General features: G+C 52.1%; 1 protein-coding gene across 1 annotated transcript in view; it reads right to left on the bottom strand.

Annotated features, from left to right (window-relative positions):
* SRRM3 (serine/arginine repetitive matrix 3) overlaps nucleotides 1-15,084 on the bottom strand; it is a 150,855-nt gene that overhangs the window by 36,015 nt on the left and 99,756 nt on the right. Inside the window, exons 4-6 of the mRNA XM_075073934.1 lie at nucleotides 14,641-14,742; nucleotides 2,513-2,638; nucleotides 474-554 (exon numbers count right to left, since the gene is read on the bottom strand). Coding sequence (XP_074930035.1) covers nucleotides 474-554; nucleotides 2,513-2,638; nucleotides 14,641-14,742 — 309 coding nt within the window. The remainder of the gene's footprint in view (nucleotides 1-473; nucleotides 555-2,512; nucleotides 2,639-14,640; nucleotides 14,743-15,084) is intronic.

Here is a 15,084-nt window from a genome sequence, read left to right as displayed (position 1 = left end):
GGGGAAGAGAAGGTGTTCTGGCAGGTGCTGGGGAATATCGGGTCCCAGCGAACAAGCCAAGGTCACACTGCAGGGATAATGCCAGCATGCCAGGGCTGCCCTGCCCCCTGGGAGTCCCAGTGACTCAGAGACCCAGTCCAGGGCACGAGGGATGAGGTCAAAGAAGGGAACCTCAGGCTGGGGCGAGGGGGAGCATTGCGGTAGGCGCTGCAGCCGTATAGGGAAGGCGCAGGAGTCCCTGGCTGTGGCACTGCAGGGGCAGCTGTCAACTGTGGGGAGAGCCCTGTCCCCCTTTGGCCCAGCTCCACAGTGCTAGCTGCCCCACCCTAGCCAGGGGATGGGAGGGGAGGGGAAGGGAAGGAAGTGAGGGGTCCCCAGGGAACCAGCTGGCGAGGAGTTGAGGGGGTCAGGCAGGTATCCCCCTCCCAGTGGCAGGGCGCAGAGGAGCAGGGCGGGGCAGGCAGGTGACTCACCGGCTCCGGCGATGACCCGATTTCTTTTTCTTTTTCTTCTTGGGTGGCGGTGAGGCGGAGCTGCTCATCCTCCTCTTCAGCCTGCAAGGGAGGGGAGAGGCTCAGGGCAGGGAGCAGTAACTGCGAGGCCCCCCCTTTGCAGAGTGGTGGGGGGTGCCTCACCCCCAGTGTATGCGTGTGTGTCTGGGGGGAAGAAGTGTGTATATCTGGCCCTGTCTTTGTTAGGGATAAAGGTGTTTTCAAACCTGTTTTAGGTGACACAGTAACTAGCACATGTTAAAACCCTAGTGTAGACGCAGCTGTTTATATCTCAGCATGTGTGGGAGGATGTCAGCCCTATGGGGCAGCCTAGAATTTATCATAACAGCTAACACCTGTTAAAACTATGGCCTACTGCTGCTCCCCGCTAGGATAACAACCTACTGCCGCTACCCACTAGCAGAGTGTGCCTGTAGCTCAAACAACAGAGGTTAGCACTGTGACGCTGAAGATCTCAGGCCTGAGGCAATGTGGCAGGGGGAGGTGTTTACAGAATCTCAGCATGAGCCTCCAGGTGATCATTGCTTAGGAGAGGAGTAACGGGTGTGCGTACAATGCACCGCACCGTGCTTCCCCCTGGCCGGTATTGGACGCTCATGTTAGCAGACAAGGCCGCAGAAGGAGAGACACCAGGCTTGGTTTCTGAACTCATCTGCAGCCATGACCCAGCGGTGCTGCCTGGGAACGTCCTGCTCCCACTGGTGGATGGAGTAGCTTGTCCGTGTGATGCACTTGCACAGGGCCTGAGCCAAAGCTCTTTGAAACCACTGGGAAGACTCTCGCCACTACCGTGCGCTTTGGATCTGGTCTGGAGTGTTCGGATCAGGCCCCTCAAGTGACTCTGCTGCTGAAGGGGGCCAACTGGGTTCCTTGGGGGCAGGCAGCTTGTTCCTTTGGACCCAGGTTTCTGCGCCTACTGACACCGCTGACGTGTCTATATGTGTCCTTAGAGGGGGCTGCGCGGCGACCCGTTGTGGTGGATGTGTGCATCGGCATGGCAGCACCTGCCCTGGCAGAAAGATTCTGCAGGAAGCCAGAGGTCTGGCTTTGGCACTGGGCTGGCAACATTGAAATGACCATTTATTTTTCATCTCAAAGCTCGGGCTTTCCCGCCCCCCGGCACCTAACCAACAGCAGGAGGGAGCCCACAGAGAGCAGCAGTATGGGAAGCCATAAAAGGACTGGGAGGACTGACTGCCAAGGAAGATTAAAAGCGCGAAAGCTGCGTGGGTTGATTATGCGGGCACACGACTGTCAACAAACATGTGATGGCTGGAAACAGCTGGGAGGGAGCGAAATCTGCTCAGGGTGTGAGCGGGGCTGTGTGCATTGCTAGAGGCGATGGGATCACAGGAAGGAAAGAAAGATTAAGGCTAAACAGTAGAGAAAGCATCCCAGCCTGGGAGGTGTTAAGCTACACTGGAGGGTCCCGAGGGAAGGAGTAGGAGCTCTGTTGCTTGGCCACAAGAAACTAGATGGTCCCCCGTGGGGGTCGGGGTAAGCGAGCCCATGTGCCTCCTTTGGAAAGCTCTTACTGCACACACAAAATGTACGTGCAAATGACTGCATGCCTGATTGGCACGTGCAAGTCCCGTGCTTCACGGCACAGGCTGGGCACTATTCGGCACGCACAGTCACCAGCTGGGCGTGGGCCATTGCTGCAACTGGGCACACATGTCAGGCCCCCATTTGCCTGCACGTGGCCACACAGTCCCAGTCCGACTCTGTTTTCAAACCGGGCCTCCTGTGTCTTTCCCATGTTGAACATCTATCGAATCCATGGCCGAGAGCAGCTCACTGGCCCTGAATCCCAGTTCAGGTGGGACTGGAGGAGTGCTTGGTTCTCAGATGTACCTTGGCTGCCGGCAAACACTTGAAGGCCGCGTGTGTTGGAACATGAATCTGTTCTCCTAAGAGCCCTGGAGCAGAGCTGGTGCCAGTAATGTAAGCATGGACCTGGTACTCCCAAATGGCCCCCTGCCAGCCCCCCAGCCATTCACCTGTGTTCTCTGTGGCTGCAGTGGTCTCGGTAGCAGTCAGCTGGGCAGTCACCCGGCAGCAGGCAGCCCTCTCCGTACGCTGGGTACTCCACAGCGTACTCCTCCATGTGGTGGTTTTCGATCACTCTGCCCAAGGGAGAAGACGCAGTTTGATCAAGCTTTTCACTGACTATAGACCAGGCTGTGCCAATGCCGCCATCGCCCCAGGCCTGTGCCTAGCCTGTCCTGGGTCGGCATCTCTCCAAAGGCCTGGTTTGAGGTGCCTTCTCCTCCAGCCATACGAGTGCCCTAACCACTTGGCCATCTGTCCTGTGGCCCCGTGGGGCTCTAACCCAAAGCAGTTCAGTGGCAACCAGGCCACCGGAGAAATGCATCAGCAGTACATACGCCCCGTGGGTAACCTTCCTTGAGCCCAGGTGCAGGCTCCGTTTCATTAAGACGCGACTGCTAATTAGCCTGGAATTATCTAGTGGCCCCTACATTCCTCTGGCAGCAGCAGCAAACCAAGCCCCAGAGATGGCAGGAGTTCATGCGAGCGAGAGAGAACGACATGGGACTGATAATCCTTCGGGAGACAGAGGGCTGGAGGGCCGGGCCCCTTTTTGGAAAGCAATGACTGGCAGCAGTTCCCCCGACCACTCGTTCCAGCCTGAGATGGGATCTGAGCCCGACCTGGCCCAGGGGAGAGCAGATACCTCCTTTTCTATTGCAGGGGCTTCCGCTCGATCTGATCGGGGCAACACAGCACCCAGAACAGGGGGGTCCTGGGCCTAGATGCTACCATAATACACCTAACAAACAACATGCAGCCCCCAGTTCAGTGGGGTCCTGGTCCATGATGGGGGCGCCTAGGCGCTCCCAGCAGACATAACTAACCATACGATGCCCCAAGAGGCCGTAGACCAGCCAGCCTCACCTGGATGAGCTTCACAAATCTGGCCCTTGTGGCCTTTGGTATAATGGAAGGAACTGTGGTGGATCTAAATCAAAGAGGGAAACTTGATCGAGCACGAGGCCAAGGGACCAGTGAGACCTACCTCAGCCCCACGAGGACTCAGTGGGGGGTCTGGCCTCTGTCTCTGATTTTCGGGGTGATGCTCCGGGGCCCATGTGACTTTCCCACCCGGATGTTCTCCCACGGAGAACCCCACTCCACTCTCTAAAGAAGCAAAATTCTGCCTCTGCCTCCTTCCGTCCAAAAAGTCCAGCAGGCGGCAGGAGCCCTGAGTGAGAACTCGGCCTACTAAAGTCAATGGGCATCTGGTAGCCCCGGGATTCCACCCATCGTGAGGAAACTGAGGCCCGGGGAGCTGAAGGGAGTCACACAGAGAGGCAGAGGAATTCAGGAGTCCTGATGCCCCGCCCCTGGACTGCACTCAGCAACAGGGAACCGATTCAAGGGGCTGGACTCTGGAGTACGCTGTGCCCAGGAAGTGGGGGGTTCACGAGGGTAGCACAGAAGGCGCCGGGATGAAGAACTCTGCCACCCCAGCAGACCATAGGTTACTCCCCAGGGGCTGAATGTGCAGCATATCTCCACGCTGGGATCTACCTAGAGGGCAACCACCAGCCGCAGTGCACCCAAATGCACCGCCTCCAGTGCCTTAAAGTGGGAATCCCCTAGCAGAAGGCAGCGCCCTGCCTCCAGGCCCCCTGCAGTGTCCCTGGCTTTGCCTGCTGAGATCACGCAGCATCTCCACAAGACTGTCCTGCCCTCATGCACTGGGGCTCCTTCTTCCCTCAGCACTGCCTGGCTAGAGCCCCATGCTCTGATGTGGCTCATGTCAGTGGGGGGGCATCTCTGCTCCCAGGGAGAAGCAGCAGCAGGCGGTGTAAGGTGGGCAAAAGTCCCTCTAAGAAAATGCTACAGAACACCCCCACCACCACCCCACCACCACTGTGTCCCGCCATGCTCTGCAAGGGGCGCTGCCTATGTCCCAACCTCAGCAGGCCTGAGGATCTGCACTCACAAATAGGGTGACCAGATGGCAAGGGTGAAAAATCGGCAGATATACAAGACAAAGCCCCAAATATTGGGACTGTCCCTATAAAATTGGGACTTCTGGTCACCCTACTCACTGAGGCACTCGCAGGGACAGCCTCGCCGGGAGTTCAAACCTTGCTTCTTCCCTCTGATCTCAGCTCTTCCTCCTCCCCGGGCATCATGGTATTCACTGTTTCCCTGTTTGTTACCTGGGTCCCCCTGCACACAAACAGCTCCATAGGGGCAGCTCTGCCAGAGACACACAGGGGCCAATGAGGGGGCCTGTCAATTTGCAGCTTAGCGAGTGGCTGAGAGAAGCGAAGGGGGTGCTCCAGGCCAGTGAGAGAGGCTGGAAAAAGTACAGAATTGGAAAAAGTACAGAGAAGGGCAACAAAAAGGATTAAGAGGATGGAACAGCTCCCATACAAGGAGAGATTAAAAACACTGGGACTGTTCAGTTCAGAAAAGAGTCGGCTAAGGGGAGAAATTATTGAGGTCTATAAAATCATGACTGGTGTGGAGAAAGTGACTAGGGAAGTGTTGTTTATCCCTTCGCATAACACAAGAACTAGGGGTCGTGTGATGAAATGAACAGGCAGCAGGTTTAAAACAAATGTCAGGAAGTACCTCTTCACAGCCCACACAGTCAACCTGTGGAACTCACTGCCAGGGGATGTTGGGAAGGCCAAAAGTCTAACTGGGTTCAAAGAAGAATTAGATAAGTTCCTAGAGGGTAAGTCTGTCAGTGGCTATTAGCCAAGATGGTCGGGGATGCAATAGCCTGAGGAAGTTGAGGGCGTTGTCTGAGCTCACTATAGTGGTTGCAATATAAAGGTTCGATGGTGTCACACCCCATTGGCTGGGGTCAATGGAATGGAGATGAGGTTGTGCAGGGCCCAGTAGATATCTGGAGCTGCTGGAGATGTTAGCCTGGATTTTCGCAGTTCCGTGGGGCTTGTGTGGTCCCTCCGTAGATCAGAGAAAGATTATCCAGGATTAGCAGGGGGTGAAGAAGTCAATGAAGATCACTGGGAGAGGGTTATACCAGGTTATCACTGAAGGAGCTCAGCCGGTGTTCTGTTGAAAGCCGGGATGGATTATCCGAGGGGAAAGAAGGCTGAACAGCAATCTGGGGACTCAGCAGGATTATCTGGTCATTGGCAGGAGCTGCCCAAGATGACGTAGGATTTTGAGCTGCTCACCTGTGTCACCAGAGGGACATTTGGAGCTACTGAGGGTCACCTTCAGTCCACCTGGGGTCGGAGGCCACGTAGAAGTTAATTGCCAGGGGATCAGATCTCACCACTGGTGAGTGCCGAGGCTTCACAGCGGCCACACAGGGTTACCTGGGAATGGGAAGGGTCACTTGGAGTGGTAGGACAAGGTTATCTGAAGGTCACTTATGACCACTTGAAGGTGAGACGGTTTCAGTGTCAACTGAGACTAGTCTGTGTGGGACACCCAGGCCAGTCAAGATGTGGCAGGGTCTGGCTTGCCTGTTGCACAGAAGCTGGGAGATGGTTAACGAGAGGAACGGCATGAGGGCAACCCTTGGTGTCTCTCCTCCCACCAAAGGGTTTATCTGCTTAATACCAATGGGTGCAATCATGTTCCCATGGAAACCAAGAGGCTTTGCCATGGGCTACAATGAAGGGCAACAGAGTAGTACTCACTGGGAGAAAGGGTGTCGCAAGCTAGCCCCTGGGAGGGAGGGAGGATGTGGGGGGCAGGGTGTGGCCAAGACACTAGCCAAGCATAGAGGATCTCAGAGTCTGATCCCCAGCTCTCCTACTGCCTCCCTGGCCCCAGCTCTCTAAAATGAATTCAGCCCCCTGCAGCTCTGACTGACACACCTAAGCAAGTGGCTGGTTTTTCAAAAGTGGTCGGCTGCCAATGAGAACAGTGGAAGGTGCAGAGTGCTCCTGAACATCTGGCCCGCAGTGCCACATCTGTAAAATGGGGTTACTAGCACTGCCTTTCCCCCACCAGGTGTGTTTAGACTGTTGCTCTCCGGGGCAGGGATGCTCTCGCCTAACACATCCGGGCACTGCCTAGCTCCAGGGTCCAGAGATGAGCTCATGTAACGCTGCTGCTCAGCACTAACCTAAACTGCTGATCCTGCAACATGATCTGCAGCGGCGCAGGCCAGTGCTGGTGCTGGGCCCCCTGGGCTGCCCTGGGGCTCTGCCTGGCTAGATCAGACTGCAGGATCAGGGCCCAAAGCGCCTGCAGATCATGGCGGCCTAAAAACGGTGAGCTGAGCTGGGCTAAAAATCAGGCCCTGGATCTAAACTCTCCAGTTCTCCAGCATTTCCCTGTGCACACAGCTCCCACATTCCCCACTGGAAGGGGGCGGCAAATAAGGACTGGCCAGAACCAGCTCCTAGAGAAATGAAGGCGGGGATGAGATGGGCTAGGGTGAGACCCTCTAGCTGGGGAGTTTGAAACTGGAACCAGTGGGCAGTGACTCCACATTGTTCCCCTTGGATGGCTCATTGGGGGCCTATAGGACTCAAGTCGAGCTGGTCAGAGCCTAGCGGCCGAGCATCCATCCCATTTGCCCCTTGTCCAAGAGGCCGAGGGCTGAGAGGCCTCAGAGACAGAATTCTCCACCTAATCCGTAAGGTTGGTCTTTCTGGGTGAGCAGGGTTGGCAGGGCAGCTTGGGGGAGCTGCCTGGGCTGTACCACGGCCATGGCCATCAAGCTGACCCAGGCTTCCTGCACTGAATCGGCTCGTAAATCATGTTCAATAATACAGCAGGCACAGGCAGACAGCTCTGCTCAGAGCCTGCGCCCAGTGCTGCGGCGGGATTTGCAGGGCACGTGCTGCACGCAGATCCTCCCCTCCCTTCACTAGTTGCACCCTGCTGCAATTCCATTGACTCCTGACCAGCACCAGGGGACGGACCAGGCCCGAAGCCTTGACGTTACTCCAGTGCTTGGAAGATGGCTCCTTAGCTGCTCATTAAGCATCAGATAACTAGTGTCACACTCCTTCCAACTGGAAACTGCATTTAACAGAGCTGACAGGACCCAGCTCAGGCTTCCCCTGGGACTCCGACAGCAAAGTATTTTTGTGATGTGATTTACATTAAGGCCAATAAATGCTCTTCGAAACTGGTCTCACTTTGCACCTCCTTCCCCTCTGCAGCCATTGAGCAGGGGATGACAAGCGGCAGCATCTCTCCATGCACATGAATCTCTGCCACTTGGGGAGTTTCACCCAATTAAAAGCCAAGTGAACAATCGGTTGTTTTATGAGAGTGAAAACCAGGGTGTTGTGGACTCAAAGTACAAGCCAGATCGCTTCCTTTCTACTGCAAATTAGCCTTCCTCCCAGGAGGCTGCCCAGCTGCCAGCCAGAGAGACAGGGACGGTGACTGGTATTAGAAAGGCTTTTCTCAGGTTAGCTGCCTTCATTTTTCCAATGGTGTGTTTCTTGGTGATTGGGTTGTGTGACATTTCAAGATACTTTTGCCTGGAAGTGCATGCAGGCCAGGCAATGCCTTTGGAGTAAATAAATATGATTCTTGCTGGATTTTGACCACTTGGCCAGGTGATAACGTTCAGCAACATGAATAGCTCCCAGGCTAGGCTGTGCCGGCTGGAGTCCCTTACTAAAATCACCCCATCCGAAGACTTTCTCCCTTTATCTTTGCTTAAAGAGTCAGGACCAGCTTTTGCTGCCAGGCTGATTTTTTTTCTCTTCTCCTGAAATCTGTGTAAGATTTTTTTCAGTAACAGCAAGGAGCCCCATAGGAGATTACCAGGCTGGGAGGGGAGCTGTTTGGTTGGGCTAGAGGAGATTAGAAAAGAAATGCTGGAGTACTAACTCAGAGGCAGTAGGAAAAGTGAGCAGAAGACCTGGGTTCTATTCCTGGCTCTGCACTGGCCTACTGAGTGACTTTGGATAACCCACTTTAATCTCTGTGTGCCTCAGTTTCTCCATCTGTAAAATGGGGAGATCGCTGCTGATGCTGACAGGCGTTCTTGGCACTCAGTGGCTGCAGAGAGCTCTGTGCTATTGGTATATAGCACATACACAAAAACGACATTAGAAGAACCTGAAGGTTGCAAAGCCGAGCACGCAGTAATGAGGAAATGCCAACATTCCAGTTGTCTGGGCAACCTGAATGAGATCCCCTTGTGCACACGCAGCATGAGCCAGCCTTTAATTACATGAGCACACACTCTTTTTGCCCCAGGACCCCTGCCTCATTCAGTGAATGGGCTGCACTGCGGCCCCTCATAGTTTGTTGTCTTCTCATTACTCACTATGTGGCCCCAGGCGTTCGCTACTGCCCGCTATTCAAACCCTGCAGCTGAAGACGAAACTGTTTTCTTCATGGGATTTCTATTGTGTCCGAGTGCGTCACAGCCATTAATATAGCCTCACCACTCCCCTGCGGGATGAGGGAGTGGTATGATTTCAATTTCACACCTGGGAAACTGAAGCACACAGAGGTTCAGGTTCAAAGTCTCCATTCCTTTTAGGTGCCCACTCTGAGACAGCATTATCCAGGGAAGGACCTGCTCTAGGCTGGGGCACGCTCAGTGTGGATGGAATGTTTGAGAATTAGCCTGGGCTCTAGCAAAACTCCCCTGATTATGCGCAAGCAGCAGTTTTTCAGAGGCTTATAGTTTGGCCTAATTTGGGGAGATTTTCACAGGGACAACAAAAGGCACAGCCCCGAGACAAAGGCTTTCCCCTGCCAAATTTCAAATCCCTGCTCCAAAGCCTGGTGGGCGCTAGAGCTTCTGACAAAGGTCACAAGGATTTTTTACCATGGGCAAAACAAGGTATGTTTCCCTAACCTTGTACTCGGAAATGGCTGAACCAAGATTGGGCTCAATGCTTGTAAAGTGCTTTGGAAAGGAAATGTGCCCCTGAAGTACTAAGGATTGTTAGCAAGGCAGAGTAGAAGAACCCTCATCTCAGCTCAGCAATTCCCCTCTATCCCCAGGGGTTATGCAGACACCTCTGCAGGGGAAGACTACTATACTGAACTACTAATATTAGATGAACACCATTTCTTGGGGAAGAGTCAACATGATTTTTGTAAAGGGAAACCATGCCTCACCAATCTACTAGAATTCTTTGAGGGGGGTTAACAAGCATGTGGACAAGGGAGATCCAGTGGACACAGCATACTTAGAGTTTCAGAAAGCCTTTGTCAAAGTGCCTCACCAAAGGTTCCTAAGCAAAGTAAGCTGTCATAGGATAAAATGGAAGGTCATCTCATGGATCAGTAACTGGTTAAAAGATGGGAAACAAAGGGTAAGAATAAAAGATCAGTTTTCAGAATGGAGAGAGGTAAATAGTGGTGTCTCACAGCGTCTGTACCAGTTCCAGTCCTATTCAACATATTCATAAATGATCTGGAAAAAGAAGTAAACAGTGAGGTGGCAAAATTTTCAGATGATACAAAACTACTCAAGAGAGCTAAATCCAAAGCAGACTGTGAAAAATTACAAAGGGATCTCGGTGACTGGACAACAAAACATCAGATGAAATTCAGTGTTGATAAAATGCAAAGGTATGCACATTGGAAAACATAATCCCAACTATACATATAAAATGATGGGGTCTAAATTAACTATTACCCCTCAAGAGAAAGATCTGGGAGTCATTGTGGATAGTTCTCTGAAAACATCCACTCAATGTGCAGTGTCAGTTAAAAAAGCGAACAGAATGTTGGGAATCATTAAGGGATAGATAATAACGACAGAAAATATCATATTCCCTATATATAAATCCACAGTATGCCCACACCTTGAATATTGCATGCAGGGATGGTCGCTCCATACATTAAAAAAAAAAAAGATGTATCGGAATCGGAATTGAAAAAAGGGCAACAAAAATGATTAAGGATATGGATCAGCTTCCACAGGAGGAGAGATTAATAAAACTGGGACTTTTCAGCTTGGAAAAGAAATGACTAAGGGGGAATATGATAGAGGTCTATAAAATCATGACAGGTGTGGAGAAAGTGAATAAGGAAGTGTTATTTACTCCTTCTCATTGCATAAGAACTAGTGGTCATCAAATGAAATTAACAGGCAGCAGGTTTAAACAAACAAAAGAAAGTATTTCTTCACACAACCCAGTGTCAACCTGTGGAACTTCTTGCCAGAGGATGTTGTGAAGGCCAAGACCATAACAGCGTTCAAAAAAAGAACTAGATAAGTTCATGGAGGACAGGTCCATCAATGGCTATTAGCCAGGCTGGGCAGGGATGGTGTCCCTAGCCTCTGTTTGCCAGAAGCTGGGAATGGGCCACAGGGGATGCATCACCTGTTCTGTTCATTCCAACTGATGCCCCTGGCATTGGCCACTATTGGAAGACAGGATACTGGGCTAGATGGACCTTTGGTCTGACCCAGTGTGACTATTATTAGGTTCTTCTTCTTAGCTTGTAAGAATCTTGGAGCAGAGATTCTCCTTTTGTGATGTGTCTGTACCACATGGAGCACAATGGGTCTAGGACCAGGGCCCCTAGGCACTGCCGACGTACAAATCAACAAGAACATTAATAATATCAACCTCACTTACGCCCGGGACCATCTCTGTTCTGTAGTTGTACAGCACCTAGCGCAATGCGGTCCTAGGCCAAGAGTGGGACTCTTTGGCACTGGGGTTTCTTCTATGCGAGTCCACCGCTCCCTCCACCCAGCCTAACCTGAGAGTGACATCTACACTTGAATTCCTTCCCAAGCACATTTTCTAATCCTAAACTAAGTTTCCAGACTCTTGCTACCTTGACAGCAGCTGGAGCGTGATACACAGGATTGTTTTTTTATTACTTAGACGCTAGCCTGCACCTACCCCTGCTCCTGCTCCTGCTTTACGGCCTAAAATGAAGATCCATGTCTGTGCGGGTGAGCTCAGAGAAAGCAGTGCGGTACCTGGCAGGATTTATAGAATGCCATCGAAGTGTCAGACAGCTCCGTTTCCTGTCCAATGTGCCACATGAGTCTCGCAGCCCTTCTCCCCCGTGGGACTCCCCATGACATTGCCAAGTCTGCAAATAGTTCGACTGCAAACCCCGCCGCCTACACACACTGCAGAGGTGTCTGGAGGAGCCCAAAACCTCAGCAGGTGTAACCTGGCATCAACCACAGAGCAATGCCCATTCAAGCCTGCTGGCCCCATCCAGACCCCAGTTCTGCAAATCTGCAGGTGTGCCTGCAAAGCACGACTGCTGCCAAGGTTCCGGTGAGCAAGGGGTTAATCTTAGCTCACACTGGCTGCTTAGAGGGTGGAGATGGAGGCCCAGGGACCACAGGGCTGGGATGATCTCCAGGCCAGTAAGTGTTTTTCTAGTCACTTTCTGCTCCTGGGGTCTTATTTTGCTTCCTCCCTTGGGGAAGAGATCGTGCTGACTGCAGCTGGATTTGCTGTTGAGTCCTTCCACCAGCCCCTAGAGTGAGCAACCAAGCAAGGGAGCAGATCTCAGCAAGGCTTTGTGATGCTCTCCGACACCGAAACCCGGGTATCCTTTGAGCCGTACCCAGCTGTGCTTTTCGGCTGGCGTGTGGTTACGGAAGTTTCTGCCCCCTCATCCCCCTGTGCTGCAGTTCTTTCTCACTGCCCTGATTTCCTGAGCCTAATGAAGCATTAATATTCAGTGAACCTACAGGATCTATTCCTGTCCCGGCATGACCTGCTTTCCAGGCTGATAGATGATGTGTGGCTTGCCAACGGCGCTCGCTGTGCCATTAAGCATTTCACAGATAAATCACCATCAAGCTGGGGCAGAACCAAGTGCTGACAGGGATATTCCTGGAGCTGCGCCAGGGGAGCAGGGAGAGGAGAGGGGGGAAACAAAATCAGAAACTAAGAATCAGGGTCTTTGCAGCACAAGCTGTGCCTCTCACCTGAATGATTTGAGAGTAGAAACCCCTTCATCCCATTCCAGAGAGACACACAAGTACAAAGGATGGGAGTTCTCCGAGGCCAGAGTTTGACTTCAGAGGAATCGCTCCCGACGTGGAGCAGTGTAACTGACATCAGTGTGTTCACATGCCTCAGTGCAGCCAGGGGAGTTACTTTGGATTTACACAAGATGTGAAGTGAAAAATGAGTGGGGGCAACTCTGGATTTATACTGAGCTAACCTTAATTACAGCAAATTCAGCGCAGTCTCTAGCAAAATGGGGCCGAGGCAGGCAGTGTAATCGATTGGCACAACAGTGACTGATATCAGGCTCTGCTGAAGTCCATGGAGTTACTCCAGATTTACCCAGATCTGACCCACTACACTGGCAATTAATTTCAAGGGCTGACAGACAGCTGCACCTCATGGATTCCTCAATGCAGAAAAGAGAGTGACTGACAGGAGAAGAGCAGAGGAGAGGTTTTCTGGAATGGCAAGAAGTGGCCAGAAGCCTGGAACGGCCTAAGCTGGGAAACCCCGGGACTCTTCACAGAGCTGAGACTCAAGGGACTTGGGTTTTCTTCCTGGCTGTGCCACTGGCTGACCTGGGGCAAGTCATTTCCCTCCCTGTGCCTCAGTTTCCCCATCTGTAAAATAGGAGTGATGGCACTGATGCCTTCTGCTGATGAACAGTGCAATATAAAAGCTAGGTGTTCTCCACAGGCATAAGGGCACAGAAGGCCCCGCTTTATATATTTCTTACCTCTGCTGCGGTGAAGGGAGATCACCACCGCCCATCCTCGCTGTGCATCATTGTTTATCTGAGTAACCCGCAGAGGTATCGCATGCAGTGAGACTTCCCAGGAGAGTTGAGAGACTTTGTTCCTGACACCCTTTCTCCCCAGTATCATAAGCATAATTCCTAATTCTGAACCTTAGAGTCCAAAACATGGGTGCCTGCATGAAACCTCCAAGCTTAATTACCAGCTTGGATCTGATAGCGCTGCCACCAGCCAAAAATTTCCAGTGTTTGGCTCACTCTGGTCTCCCCAAAACCTTCCCTGGGGGACCCCAAGACCAGATGTCCGAGTCTTACCAAAAGGGAAATAACCCCCCTCCCTGGTCTTCCTCTTACACTTCCTCGCCAGCTATCCCCTCCGTCGCGCGTTATCCTGAAGATTAACTGTACCTTAAACTCCTTGAATTACAAAACAGAGAGGCAATTACCTTCCCCCTCCTTCTTTCCCCTCCCAGTTACGCTGTAGGAGTCTTTTCCCTGAGAGAGACCGTAATCCTGGCACAGAGATTCAGCCTCACTTAGAAAAAAATCCACCGGTTTTTAAAAGAAAGCTTTATATAAACAAGAAAAAAACGACATAAAAATGTTCTCTGATATCAAAGTTGACCAATATACCAACAGGTCATTTCGTAAAAGAAAATGAATAACCGCCTTATCAAAAGAAATACAATTTAACATCCAGCAACTTACCAGTGTAAAACAGCAAAAAACAAATAAAAGCTATGTTTTTCTACCTTCGTACTCACATAACTTGGAAACGGAAGATAGAGAGCTTGGGAAGATCGGAAGATCCTCTCACACCAAGAGACAGACGGGAGAAACAGTACAAAGGGACACACACACAAAACTCCTCCTGAGCTAAAATCGTTGTTGTCCTGATTGGTCCTCTGATCAGGTGTTTGGTTCCCTTTGTTAACCCTTTACAGGTAAAAGAAACATTAACCCTTAGCTATCTGTTTATGACACCCAGTGAGTGAGCAACTGGCCACTGAAAACCTGCTGTCAATTACTCAATACCATTCCAGATGTTGGGATGTTCTAAACCCATCACCCATATCTGTGTGTGCTTCAATCTAATAAAGTGCAGTGTTGAACATCCTGACTTGCATGAATCTTATCAACCGGAATTGCTGTGTTCCCATTGACATTGCCTGGAGTGAAATCATCCAGTTGCCCCTGCTGGTGGTTCTGAAAACACCAGGTGGTAATCTCAGACCCATTCATTTCCTTCATTATCAGCCTGTGCAATGTGATGGGTGCACGAATTCAGCTCCCCATCATATTTACTGGGTGGGGAGAGAAGGGAAAGAGAACTGCCCTGCGTCAGTGGATCCTGATCCACTCCCAAGACGGGGGGAAATTGGTGTGACAAGAGATCAGGAAGTGAGGCCAGGGGTGAGGTGAGAATTCAACCCTTCTCCATGAACCCCTCCACCCGGGCCCGGCAGAGTAACCCTTCCATACTCACATCTGGCGCCCGTGCTGGTCCTCCCTGGTGAGCACTCCCTCCTTCTCCATCAGCATTTGCCGGAAGGTCCCCACTTTCTGCCGGATCTCCTCTTCCAAATACCTGGGGCGGAGAGAGAGAGCTGGAGAGTCAGGGATGCCGTTGCCCTGAGCTGGCATTCCACTGACGACGTCCCCCCACCCCCTGTGCGCTTCCTCCCCTCCCTCTCCTCTCCGGGCCTTCAGCTCACCGATCCCTGTGTCTGAAGCTCACTCCCTGTGCCGGGGCATCGCCCAGCCCCCCTGGCTGGCGGGCTCAGCCGAGTGGCCAAGGACAGATTGGCCCCTGGGAACCCAACACCCTCCCTATCCCCAGAGGTTAAGGGGCGAGAGCAGGGAGGGGAAAGCACTCACATTGTTACAACACCTGTGGGGCAGCACATGACTGCTGCCAGCATGGGCCAGG

The sequence above is a fragment of the Chelonoidis abingdonii genome, chromosome 20 (genome assembly GCF_003597395.2).
Source record: "Chelonoidis abingdonii isolate Lonesome George chromosome 20, CheloAbing_2.0, whole genome shotgun sequence".
Classification (NCBI taxonomy): Eukaryota; Metazoa; Chordata; order Testudines; family Testudinidae; genus Chelonoidis; species Chelonoidis abingdonii.
The sequence above is the reverse complement of the archived record's forward strand: the minus strand, read 5'-3'. Positions and strand labels throughout refer to the sequence as shown.